We start from the raw sequence: 14,815 nt of genomic DNA on the forward strand, positions 1-14,815 counted from the left end.
GATTGTTTCAGTCGGTTTTAACAGTTCATAATACACTACGCCGAGCTGGTCCCACCAAATACAGAGCATGACTTTGGACGTCAAAATCACCGTTTTTGAAGCGTTGAAACCACTCATGACACGTTCTTTCACTAATAGCGGCCTCACCATAAGTTTGAGAGCATTCGATGAGCCTCAGCCGCAGATTTCTTCATATTGAAACAAAAAATTAAAACCTCCCGCAAATGACGAGAATTTGGCTCGTAAACTGACATTTTCAATCGAGAATAACTTTATGATGCAGACACAAATCGACTAATGTTTCTATGGGGTTATGTTGACAGATGCCCAAGTTTATTGTATGACGTTTATGATCTATTTATTTCGACTACTTACCGCTAAAGCCATCTATAGGAAAACGGCGGAAGCAAAGTTGTACACCTAATATAAATAACATATTAATTCCTAGCAACTAAATTGATAGGTACTTAAAGGAATTTCGAATGGAATTACAATTTAAAACTTTGTTCGCAAGAGATCTCAACGTTCGTAGAATTAATGAAAGCCAAACGGAAATGCTTCCTGTCGCTCTCATGTGGCAAAGGCGATAGAAGACGATTATTTTTTTATACGATAAAGCAACGTACCGAGCGAGTCGACAACGCTTTGACAGCAGAGTCGAATCGCTGACCACCATGATAAGATGGCAAGCTAGCGCGACTCTTCTAATTCATGCTAATTTCGAAGCGGAAACTTTTTGCATCACTTAATTCAATTAGTTTCGCTGTTTGAATGCGGCAATTAGCATATTAACCTGACTAAGCGAACTTACCGCGTGCTGAGCTATGTGCATGAACGAAGTCGCGACTTTTCAACTTTTACCCCTTCACTGTAGTGTCCCGCTCGTTATCCGAACCTGTTTCGAACGCTATTATAATGCAAATTGAAAGCTAATATTTTTGCCTGACGGAAATATCGTATTATCGTGACGAAAGTAGCAAGGCGTCGTAAATCCGTCAAAATCCAATTTGGAATCGTGTTGACGACGCTGCTCGCGAATTTGCATAATCGAGTTGTCCAATTTCGATGATAGACGTCACTTTTAATCCAATTAATCTTTCACTGCTTCAACAAGAAGGTCAATGTGTCGATCTCGATCGAACGCCGAAAGTCTAATTAATCCTTATCTTATAAGAAGGTGTGAATCGAGCGATTCCTGTTCGTGCAAATTTCTTTGAGTCTTTCGATAATTATGAATTATACATTTTATTATTCCAAAATGAAGTGCCAATATTTTATTCTAGAAAATTGAAAATATGTTGATGAATTTTTAGAGATTTTTTGAATTATTCTGAATAGGTGAAAAAAACGGATGGATTCTAGTGCCTCCGTTTGTATGGATGAGGCGCCAAATTGTAGCTGATACGGGTTAAAGGTTAATCGTATCTTTGATAAATAGAATTCTAATTATGAATGCATAATCTTGCGACTTTTAGTACGTTAACAGCATTACTCTCTGCAACAAAAATGGGTCCAGCAGATTTAGTTACCGATAATTTATCGGAAATAATAAAATGTTTCTAATCGATCTCCGAAAGAGTTCGCGGCGAGATCGACGTAAAGTCGAAGGTTGGACAGGAAAAGTTGCTAAGCCAAAACTCTCCGGTGTGCTCACCGTCGAAAGCGCGGAACGAACACAATAAATGATCGCTTCTACAACTTCTTTCGAGCTCTCATTCAAGACCGTCGGCATTGTCGGAAACCTTCCACGGCTGTCCAAATGAATAACGCGTGTGCTTTTATGCGCCTGTCGGAAAACGTTACGCTGCTCCGTTAATAAGTCATACGATAAAATTGATGCGGACACACGACGTTTAAAGCAATAATTAATGTCGGGCATGCAGAATGAGAACGCGGATAATGCGGGGCTATCTCAGTACATTAATCGGACGTTGAATACTTCTTTATATAACAATCTATCAAAAAGATGTGAAAAGATATATATGTAAGTGCCTCAAATTTTGTGTCCAGACATTTTTAACATCACTCTGAATCAATAGTTATTGTAATTCAATGGAGAGTTATATCTAATTAAATAAGCTATTATAACACAAAAATTGAAAGTCATAAGATAAGGAAAATTATTATTTTAATAATATTATTATTATTAGAATAAATTTTGTTTATAAATTGTTATTAATCTTATGAATCAATTCTAAGCAGAATCGTAAGACTCGTAATTTATTCTCGTAGGACTTGTAAGAACTTACGACTGGAGTTGTAATTCTATGCATACCGTAAGACGTATGATCATTCGTAAATATTTATATGATTTCTCATAAATTTTACGGCTAGCAAGAAGTTGTCTGTAAGATATTGCATAAAGTTATAAACATTCCAGTCATAAGTTCCTATAAATCTTCCGAAAACAAGTTACTAATCTTATAGAAGCTGTTCAGAATTGACCTATTAGTTTTAAAATAACAATATCATTTTATCTGTTGTTTCGATTATGCTCTCTTTTATTATTAATTTTGTCACATTGTCTCCGACAATATACACTTAGACTCCATATACACTTAGAGAACACTTTCGAAATGCCCAAAATTGTACAATCTTCAGATGAATTCATTGAAACTCAGATCAGTAAAAAATTACAAACAAAAAAATAAAAAAAAAGCATTTTAAAGTAAGAAAAACATTTTAAAGCATGAAACTTATAAAAATTCATTTTTTCAACAAATTTAATTATATTTTTACAAAAAAAGTACAGTTTTTCTATCTAATGCTTTTTGAAAAATTTTCTTTACAGTCTTTTTCTTGATCGAATCACGTGACTTTGAAATGCATAAATATGCATTTCTTATAACTAACATTGAAATTCAGTGAAAAATTACCGCGTGAAAAATTAAAAAAAATATTTTAAAGCTCGAATATATTAGCTCGAATTATATTTTAATTGACATATTTTTGATCGTTATTAAATTTAATTTTGCAGAATTGGGGAAATAAAAAATTTTTGTGATGATTTATTTTAGCTTCAAAATCACATAATTCGGTCAAAAAAAGTCGTAAAAAAATTTTTAAGAAACATTTTGTAAATAAAATTCTACATTTTTTGTAAAACCATTAAATTTTTTGAGGAAAAAATGTTTATTACGCTATATTATGACTCATCTATACTAATCTGTAAATCTTAGAGCTTCGATCCAGTTTTATCCTCATCTATATACATATAAAGCTAGAATTAAAATATTTTATATTATTATTAATATGAATACAAAACGGCTTACTCTATACAAATTACGTAAAAACAAAGTGTTAAAGCTTATTTTTATTTTGCATATTTTGCATATATGTACTTTTTTGAGCATTTTCTTTTAAAATTGCATATTTATATTTTATCAATTATGTTATTGATTATTGGAATATTATACATATGTACAATCAAGTTCGATACTTTTTATCGTTGAATGATTCCACTCAATGTGATTCAGTACAATGCGAGTACTAAACCGCTGAAGTGCTTGACATTTACAATTCTTTAAGAAATATTTAAGATTTAATTACTAATTTGTATTCAATGTCATTTTGTATCAATACTGTTTATATATTTTTCGCTCGAAGTTAATTAATTTGTTTATATTTTTACAATTATTTCTTTCTGTGCTTTTCATTTAATAAATGATTGCATATTTTGCATCTCATGCATATCTCATTGTAAGTATTTACAGTGTTTTGTAAGAAATTAAATATTCTAGATTTAGTTTTGTATAAATAATTTTGTATAAAGTTCGTTTGTGTTAATACACAACAATGTTGTATTTTTTGCTTCAAGTTAAATTATTTGTTTATCTTATTATATTTTTGAAAATATTTCTTTCTGTGCTTTTCATTTAATAAAATATATATGCATATTTTTGCATATTTTTACATTAATAAAATTTAATCCTGATATTAAAAAAAAATATTAAAAAATAAAAAAAAATTTAATATTTGTGTATATTTTTATCAAATTTTGTGCATATAATATATGCATATATGCTTGTTTTTACGTGCATATAATTCCCAGTAATATGTTATACATATATATTGTCTCTTCTAATTTAATATTTATTTTTTAATTCTTATTGAAAAAGACTAAAACTACTGATCGAAACATTTGTGATGTGACAAACATTTATGATTTGGATTTTTTGTAATAGTTCAATAATAAATGTGTAAATCTTATGCTACGATATCCGTATTTGTTAGCTATTTTTAGTTCTGTTAGCTCTTATTAGTTAGCTATTTTCCTTTTTTATTTGACCTAAGAAAAACTAAAGCAAAATTAAATTATACTTTAAATTAAAATTTAATTTAAATAATAAAAACTTAAGGAAATTTACCAATGAAAGTCTGCACCAAGTTTTTAATGTAATAATAATGATTCATGTATTCACAAAAATATAATATAATTGCATATGTTTCGACATCAATATTGTGTCCTCTTCAAAGTAAAAAATACAATCCTTCAAAAACATTGAATTCATAATTCATTTAATGTGTCATCATTTAATGTGTTGTCAAAAGTGGAGGATTATATTTTTTTGTACTTTGAAGAGGATATAATATTGATATATGTCGAACCGTCTATTATATTATATTTTTGTGAATACATGAATCATTATTATCATAATAAACATCTGATGCAGGATCTCATTGGCAAATTTCCTTAAGTTTTTATTGTTAAATTTTGAAGCCTTTTTATTGTAGATTATTATTATTTGATTTAAATGTTCAATGTACTAAATAATATTGATAAAAACACAAATATATTATATAATATAATTATTCTAAATGCATTCATTTTTAAGAAACTACAAGTCGATGTTCTTATAAAAAAAAAAGAGCTAAAAGCTGTTATAAGTCACTGACCTAAGGTTATCCGAAAAGATCATTAATCTAAGGAATTTCCCTAAAGCTTATCCTACGCTTATCGCGAAGTGTGTAAAACACACCTTATAAAATTGATGCAAATAAAAGGGAAGAATAAAATAAAGCGCATAAGATCTTTCCGATAAATACTATGAAATTACTCCAAATTTTACATTAATGCAGAATATACAGAATTCTTATAAAGTATTCTAATTTTATTTTAACGAGTGATTTTTTAACCTTCTAATTCAAGACAAAAATTCTGTATAAAAATTCATCATATAATATGTTTGAAACGGTTCAATCTCAAACAAACAAGGTATTAAAAATTGAAGAAAAATTTTGTTTGAAAATCGTTCGAGTTATTTTAATCTTTGATACATAGAAGAAGTCCAACCAATGCGAATATTTTTTATTTTCTTTAATCTATCTGAGATTGTGCTATGAGTCTCTAACTGTTGAAGGAATGATCGGTGACGCCATGAAAGTGCGAAATAATATATAATTGCGCTCGTTTGTATTTGATAAAAAAATAAAAGAAATTGTGGATTTTTCTTAAGGAACGATTTTTGCTAAGGAACATAGAGTTTAATTATTAGCAGTAACTGTTTCTTAACCAGTATGAATGATGTTTTATAAGAATTCTTTGATTTTAAATGAGTATTCAAGATTAAAATTAAAAAATTTTTTACTTATTGCTTAAACTTATTCTAACTTTTCCAAATTGCCAGGTAGGTGCCAAGCAGGTTCCGAACAATTCTGAGCAAAGCGAATGGCCCATCCTCTTTACCCAGTATGTGATTGCAAATCCAATGTGATCGAAAATATCGGGAAGACGGAGAGACAGACGATCTTTCAAGTGAACGAAAAGTACATGATTGTTTACATTCATTTCGCTTTTGTTTTTTTTCACAACGCAGTATGATATGTTTTTGAAGAATATATCGACCCACCATCCAAAGACTAGATTCAGTACAGTGTACAAATGGGCTCATAAAGGCTACAGTATGTATAGAGGATTTGGTGGCTATTTTTGTGACGATTGTCGACACTGATTTTGATTTTTTTAATTCCATCCTTATTGCTCGAGTGATCCACCCACTTTGCCCAAGGGAATCGAGCAATGCGGATGGTTTCTCCTTTTTTACGTTTTGACTAAAAGGACATTTAAATGTTCAAGTTTTTAAATTTTATTTTATTTTATTTCAAAATTCCATTAATAGAATTATGAGAATAAAAAAGATTTTTGATTTTAACTTTAACTGTGTCATTTTTCTTCTCAAACCTTAACACCTCTGCTTTGTTTGAACTTTCCCTATACAAAGTTCCATCAAAATAACACTTAATAGTTTTTGAAATTTTTGAAAAAATGAAATTATCTCTTCAATTTTTACATCCTGTAATGTTAAAACTAAATCATTTCGGATATGTAAATATGGTTATGTAAAGTTTTGAATTATAATAATAAGGAATCATCTTTTAAAATCTCTTTTAAAATACTTAAAGACCACTCTATATTGGAGGATTGTCAAACATTTAATTTAAAATCAATCTCAATCAGGATGAGTCTCGTGTCTGATAATTTGCGAGGTAATATTTTTGATCAAAAACATCGTCAAAAGGGATAATCAAAATCGAGCAAATTAAATCGCAAATAAAATTGTTACCTTTAGTAACTTTTCAGAGATGCACTCGTTTCGAACGCATATTGCATTTCGCGGCGATTGAACTGGAATGGAGTTCTATATATAGTACAATAACGGTAAGTTAATTCTGCGTGAAGATTGTTTAGCGTACCCACAAATGAAATTTATATTCACAGATTTGAAATCGTTTTTCCGTGCGAAAATTAGTTTACGCATATCGTATTCGCATTTCGTTAAATCGTATGTTACATTATATTTAATAAAAGAACATTTAATAAACGAAGAAATAGAGGCATTTGCCGCTCTTTATATCAAACTTTATCTTATTTTCGATCAAAGCAAAAGTTCTTGATCATTTCTCAATAAGCGAAGAAAATCCTTTTAAATATTTCTGTTATCGAGAAAAGAGAAAAATATAGGCTCGATTAAACGCATGCAAATGCAATTGCATGTGACGACGAAAGAGTTTAATATCTGTCGTGCTTTATAAAGTCACCGTAAGCGCGTGAGAGGAGGGTCAAATGAATTTCATTAACTCGTTAGGTTTACCATCGTCGTCCTCGTTGTCGACGTTACGCAGCGCACGCGAAACATCGTTAATTTCGAAGTAATCGCCGTATTGGCGCGTGCGGCGAATATCCTCCTCTCTTTCACGCCATAATGTAACAAGAGAGAGAGAGAGAGAGAGAGAGAGAAGACGCGATCCAATTTACTATGGAGATCCTACGTCACCCCTGCCTGTCGAGGAAATCAATTACGTCGAATGAATACAACATGAAGGGTGTAAAGGGTTAGCCGCGAGTCTCCGCGAACGGTGACCGGAGCGTTGAGCGACACGAAATGCGTCGCGCGGACACGAGGAGGGAATTTTAAGAGAGAGAGAGAGAGTCGACGCAAAGAGTCGGACAGATTTGATTTGTCAAGTCATAGAAATCACCGTTGATAAATCTCGTTATAGATCAACTCGACGCTCGATTGATTAGGGTTTCTTGTCCCTTGCGCTCAAGGAATCTTCGATCATTCGATATAGACGAAAGTTTTATAAAAATGACGAAAATTTACGAGAGCGTTAATAAAAGTACCAAAATAACTAATAATTTAAACTGATATAACTTAGAAATAAACAAATAATATATCTACTAAATAATATATCGTTGCAAATTACTCATTAAATTTTCTCTTTTTTTAAAAATAAACATTAAAATAAAGCAGCAAAATAAGCGTTCTTAATCAATGTATCAAACCTTGGCAGGATCGGACTTCTCCTCATGTTCGTTGAAGGTCTGTGAAGCTCTGGACATGGTGTTCCTTCGGGTTGTTGTCGTGCCATCTTGTGAAGGGCGCACGAATTCGATTCTACCACCCTCGACAACGATGTTAGGGGCTGGTGGGTAATTCTCCGTGTTACCGACGGTGTCGCAGTAACCCAAAAGGCCAGCTTTTTCTCCGTATAACGGATGGATTTGTCTGCAACAGAGGGTAAAAACTCGCTGGAGAATGCTTCGACGATAGCAGATGGTGCGCTATGCCAGAAAACCGACGTGTTTATAATAATTGTTTATAATAATTCATAATTATTGTAATATTTAATTTTTTTTTATATATCTAAAATATAAAACATTTAAAAAATAACATTATTATTATTCATCGAACATTATTATTCGATTAAATTTTGGTTGACTACGTCATGTGTACTAATAATTTTATATGTAAGCTTTAAGCTTTTATTCCACTGAAAGAGTAGTTGCATAATCATTTGTTAAAGGGTTTTTTTATTGCGCACGCAAACCTTTGTTATTTTACATAAGTTATTTTATATAAATTGAAAATATATTGTATATGTGTAAGATTCATTCAGAGTAAACGCGCGCATTATAAGTGTATGAATTGTTTGTATCTCAATGAGAAGGAAGGATGGGAATGAGTTACTGTCAGTTGGTTGTGGCACATGCCAGTAAAAAATAAATAGCAAGAACTCTATGCACAATAATAAAACAAATATATATGTAATTATGTAACATAAATAAATTTTTGGTTACTGGAAAAGTGTATCATCACGCCAAATTAAAGAAGAAAAAAGAAATGAGTATATTTTTTCAGGAAAAGTCACTTTTTAAAAGTAATAAGTTACAATTATTCATTACGAGTAGAAAGAGTAACAAGTTACCATTATTAATTACCGATTTTTAAAAGTAATTCGTTACCGTTATTTGAGAAAGTAACCTTTCGTTTCTTTTTCGTTATTTTTTAAAAATCGACGACTGCCAATCACAATGGACGGGCCTAGGGGCTTTTTAGTCTCGAGCGCTATGCACTGTAAAAAATTTTTTTGTAAAATTACAACTATTGCAGTGGGTAATTTTGAGACCCATTATAATAGTTGTAAACGTCCATGCGTTTGTAAATTTGCATTTGTAAAATGCAAATAAAAATAATTTCTTGATTTGTAACTAAGCAAATTGTGGAAGTAGAATTCCAATGTGTATGTGTAGTTGTAAAAACGATAATATGACAATACATTTCGCTATTTATTATTATACATTTAACAGCAATATGCGAAGAATTACTGTTGTATTATATAATATTATTAAAATTTGGATAATTATAAGAGAGAAAATATTCAAAATCCTGCTATTTACGTAATTTTTCATATCAAATAAGATATGTATTTACACAATAAAAACAAATTTACATATTTTTTGTGAATTACATAATTTCTGTAATATTGTATGATTTTTTATATTTACAGTACTAATCGTGTAATTTTTATATCTATTATATGTGTAAACTTACAGAATTTTTTCACAGTGTGAGTAGCTTGTATCGTATCGTGTCCAATCGTCTGCAAAGCAACGACAAAGGTAAAAAGGTTCGTTACCGTTATCAAAAAAATAACTTCGTTACCGTTATCAAAAAAAAAAAGTAAAATTATCAGTAAAGTTACCATAAAACTTGTAACTGTAACTTTGTTACAAGTAACGAGTTACTTCTATTCCCTGCATGTTTTATACGTAGTATGAATTGTAAATTTATATTGTATATACAACAATATTTGAGATTGCATCGGCTGTTGTTAATATTGAAATTTAGTCAACGTTTTTAAAAACGTTCACTTTGTATTAAGTATATGTGGATGAGTGTACGCACGCGTATACTTATAGCATTTTCTCTTGGGATACACTGAGTATAACTTCGCACAACATTAGTTGCGTGTAAGTGCTGCATCAGTGCTGCACTACAAAAGTGTACATACACTATGATGTACACTACTTCATGCTATCGTGTTAAATCGTTTAATTCTGGTGCCGGTTGACTTCCATTTTCAAATTTTTAATGTCACACTGGCTCTACACCGTCTCTTTGAGATCGTGTAGCAAAACTCCACTTCGTGCATAAAATTTGCACTACACTATAGCGGAAACACGTTACACTGAATGAGTTCGCCTATCACCAGCCAAGGAAACACGCTACACTGTTGCACTGGTGATGATGCAGCCAAGAGAAAACGCTATTAGCCGCAATTAATCTCAATACTAACGATCAACATAACTTCAAATACATGTACATACCCAGCAAACGAGAATAGATTGAAATGGATTAAAATGGATTCAGATTTTCAGAAGTAGAGATTCATGAGTGTTAAAATGAATCTTTTTCAATCCTGAATGCATTTTTATTCACTTATAAGAATTGCACAGAACATATCTCTATGCCTTTCAATCTAAAAATAATATTATAATATTTTGTGTGCATTATGAATGCTGTTCAATTCAAAATTATGAATAGGAAACGCAGTTTTTCAATTCAGTTGAATTTAAAAATATCAGCCATTTTTGTGCATCGTGAATACTGCTCAATTTAAAATTCTGAATAAGAAATACAGTTTTTTAATTCAATTAAATAAAAAAGTTTTTCGCAATAAGTTTATTACAGTTTTTTAAAATTAAATTTGAGAAATTTGAGGGGATTGTTAATATTTCAGATGATTGCGTTGAAAGTCCGACAATCATATTGGCACGCAATTATTATTTCTGAAATTAATTCATTTAAATGAACATATGTAATAGTTCAACATCTTAACTCAGACCGTAATGACGCTTCGTATTTAAAGTAATTAATATAAATGATCTTATTTCCAATTAATCTTAAATCTTATTGTAAATAAAAAAAAGTTTCTTTTAAAATGGACTATAAATGCTACTTAAATTATTCAAAATTATAAGTAGAAAATGTTTTGTTTTAATCTAACTAAATTCAAAAAAATTGTAACGTAAAATTGAGATATATTCTTTTGTTTCTCTTTGATTAAAGAATGCGTTACTAAAATCCGGACAAATTTCAATTTTCTGCTATATTGTGCTTCCATCAGAGGTTGTTGTTGGTCCGAGAAAGCCTGATGCTTCTAATAAACAGTCATATTCTTCTCATCAGTCATATTCTCAAAATGGCCGCGATATTGAAACCAAGTGCGGAGTATAATCGAAGAGCCGCGATCATCGAAGGCCTTCGCGCTGGTCGCTCAGCAACGGAAATAATTCGGTCCTTTGAATACCCGAGATCAATCATTTATGACGTTGTGGCAAAATATATGGCTTTAAAACAGTCCAACGAAGGTTCCAGTATACCAGCGAGGAAGAGTCAGTCGAAAGAACGCGAAGACTCTCGCAGTCATTGAAAGGGGCAAGCGCTGATTTCGGATGACTCAGGGCAATTCATCATTACGAAAATTAGTATCGATTGTTGGTGTAAACGAGTCAATAATGCGTCGAATTGCTGAAGAAGACCTTCGATACAAATCGCACACATTAAAGATACGATATAGATGCTCTCTGAAGCTGTCAGAACAAGCCGAGTTGCTCGCTTCGGCTTCTATTCTGGCCTCCCAACAGTCCAGATTTAAATCCCTTGGACTACTACGTATGGAGCGTAGTTGAAAGAGTCACAAACAAGGCATCCCAATGTGATTAAGGATTGAGGCAGCATTCGTCGGACAGAGCTACATTACAACGTGTGTGCGAACGCTTCAGATCGAGAATAGAGACCGTCATTCAAGCTAATGGGGGATATATCGAATTGTGCTTTATAGGGATTCCCCAAGTGTCATGTAAAATGATTTTTTGTGATATTTAATTTTTCATTAAAAACATTTTGTTTAAAGAAATTGTTTGATTTGTCTAGATTTTGGTGACACACCCTGTAGAAGTAAAATAAATGATATTGATATGAACACACGCAAATCAAGTCAAACACAGCCCGAATATTACGCTTATCACGGCACGCGACATCGGCCAAGCGAGATTAAGTTATCCGACATTACCCAATGTTATCTCATAATAATGTAAATTGTTTATATTTTATTATATCTATTAAATAATGATATTTTTATTATATCTATATAATTTCGTGCATTGGTTTAACTGGTTGAAGTAGAGAAGGAATAACACATTTACCAATTGAAGAAGTGGTGTAACGAATAACGTAGAAGATTCATAATCTAGAGGTCTCAGATTCGAATCCCACTAAAGTTTTTTAATACCAATTTGAAGTAATTAATTTCAGGTATAATTATTATAAATGGCCTAGTTTTCACTGAGGGTTTACTCCGGATCAAAATGTAAGAACCAACCAACCACAATCGAGCTTGTCGTTCCCTTGTTGTTCAACTGTAACAGGGAAATACTTGACTGTAGTTGGTTGGTTTTTACATTCTAATCCAGATTAAACCTTCGGTGGAAACTAGGCCAATGTCTTAGGAATAAAATTTATAATCCTTAAATATGAATGTTTTTTTTTTCGAATATTAAACTAATGTTTACTAACTAATATTAAACTTAGCTCGGATCCAATCCATTTCAATCCATTTTCATAAATTTAAAGTACGCTTAAAAAAATTTTAATTTATTTGTTTTGGCAATCTCGCTGAGCGCACGAAAATCGTAATGGCGTGGCCAGGCGATCACCGTCCGAGCGTTTCCCGCGGAATTACTACGTCGAGGGCACTCGGTCGAGAAAATGCGAATTTCTCTGCTTTCCAGATTTTATTAAAAATAAGTCTCGATCGCGGGCGAACGTGTTTACAGCGGATACGAAAAGGATCTTAGCAGTAGCGCGGCGATGACCTTCCACGAGACGAGTTGTGTGCAGAAGATGAAAACAACAGTTTGTTTTGTTGCCAAGACAATCTGATATTATTTTTTTTAATCGATTACGCATGACGCATGCGTCGTTAGCAATCGATATCTCGTGGATTCATTGATTTTTCATAGATGCGATTAGGCGATATAATTAGAGATCGTGAATCACAGAGATACCGAACATTATTTTAATCCATTCTCGTTTACTGGACACTTTAAAACTGTTCTAAATAATTATTGATTCTGATTTTTTATATTTTAAGATACAATCTAGGAAGATGCCTAGAAAATATACCTATAAGAAAAAATCTAGAGAGAAAACCCATTACTCAAGATAAAATAAATACAGCAAAGAAATTGATTGAAAAAGGATTTAACAAAAAAAAAGTAGCTAAGAAGATTGGCATCAGTAAATCTGTATTGAGAAAAAGATTGAAGCTTCAATGTGTATCGTTGTTTCTCACTCAAATGCATTCATCTGTTCCTATTTAACATATTGCCATTTCTTGCAAGATCAAACATCTACTACTAGACATAATTATTGCATCCCCTGATGTTCACATGCTAAGTTTTGAGTTTGCTGAATCAAACAAAAAATATTTCATCGTTTTGACTCTGTAATAAGAATGGCTGGCTAGAGAGCTTTCTTACTCGACACATAACATTACATAATGATTTATGCCTTCTCGTCAATCCACATCAATTAATTTAGCAAAAGCAATAGGATTCAACAAAATTTAAGTTGAGAGATTCTACAAAAATTTTAGTGAATTAAATAAGAAATACAAATTTAAACCTAACCATATTTATAATGAATGAAACCGGCATGAATACAGTTCCAAAAAATTCCAAAAATCATATCAAAAGGAAAAGAGTTATTGATAAATTAATATCATCAGAGCGAGATATCATAATTACAGACATTTGTTACATGAGTACAAATCAAGTTATAATCATTTTATTTCTTCGACTTTCACCAAAAAACGCCCTAACACGAATTACTAGAAGATGGATCAACCGGTTCAGTTTGGTATGGTTTCAGTTAATGCTTATATTAACAAAAACTTATTTTTAAATTGGATGCATCATTTCAAAGATGATACGCACATCCAATGAAAAATGTGATCCTATTCTGCTTATAAATGATAATCTTCACATATTAGTTTCGAGGCTGTTTAATTTGCTCGTAGTACTGGAATAATAATATTTACTCTTCCTTCTTATAGCAGTCATAAAATTCAACCGTTGAATAGGTCACTATTCAGTCTTTTAAAAACAAAATGTGCAATGAGTGCCACACAAATGAATGACACAGTATCTAAGTAGAGGAGTGATTCAATATTAAGTGGCTTGTCTGTTCAATATCGATTATAAGCAAGTTACAACAATATCCAATAGTGAATCAGGAGTTAAAGTTTCAGAAACTTATCCTTTCAATTAATCTTTTCGGTGAATTTTTGCACTAGCTTCTGATGCAGTAACTGATTCAATAACTGATCAAATATTACAATAATTCTGATGCACAATTGTCAGAATTGCAGAATTGTATCAGAATTCATTTGCGGAAGATCCATATGAACTTATTACAAATGAATTACCTCTTCTAGAATTTAATGTAAATGAATTAGAAACATCCAATCCGAATCGTTTAATCTGTAGATTCCGCAAACTCTGAAAACTCTGAAAAAAAAACAGATTGAAAAAGAAAATATTTCTCAGATTTAGTCAGTAACCGTTGCTGATTTTAGTCCAATTCCTCGAGCAATTGGACGACAACAAAAAGAATGAAAAGCAGCAAAGTCAGAAGTAATAATTTCGAGTTTTTTTAAGGCCCAATTAGAAGATAAACATAAAGAACAGGAAAAGAAGATTAAGGGGTTAGTACGCCCTGAAATTTAAAAAAAATTGAAAAATTTTTTATTGCCTAAATCGATAGTGGTCTTAAGAATGTAAAACATTTTATCCGAAAATTTTATATGCAAAATTCCGAATATTAACAAAGATACAGTCGATTATGTCAAGCGGTGTATAGCGCTTCTCGGCATGTAATCGTTTTCATGTCGTCAGTAAACTGCTCCATTTATCTGAATGATCCAGCCATTTTTTTGACATTATAGTATATGTATATATATATATATA

The 14,815-nt window shown here is 31.4% G+C and overlaps 1 protein-coding gene across 1 annotated transcript in view; it reads right to left on the bottom strand.

Annotated features, from left to right (window-relative positions):
* LOC108692568 overlaps nucleotides 1-14,815 on the bottom strand; it is a 412,667-nt gene that overhangs the window by 244,936 nt on the left and 152,916 nt on the right. The window contains exon 4 of the mRNA XM_018200878.1: nucleotides 7,787-8,009. Within this exon, the coding sequence (XP_018056367.1) occupies nucleotides 7,787-8,009 (223 nt within the window). The remainder of the gene's footprint in view (nucleotides 1-7,786; nucleotides 8,010-14,815) is intronic.

Source organism: Atta colombica, unplaced genomic scaffold, assembly GCF_001594045.1.
Source record: "Atta colombica isolate Treedump-2 unplaced genomic scaffold, Acol1.0 scaffold77, whole genome shotgun sequence".
Taxonomy (NCBI): domain Eukaryota; kingdom Metazoa; phylum Arthropoda; class Insecta; order Hymenoptera; family Formicidae; genus Atta; species Atta colombica.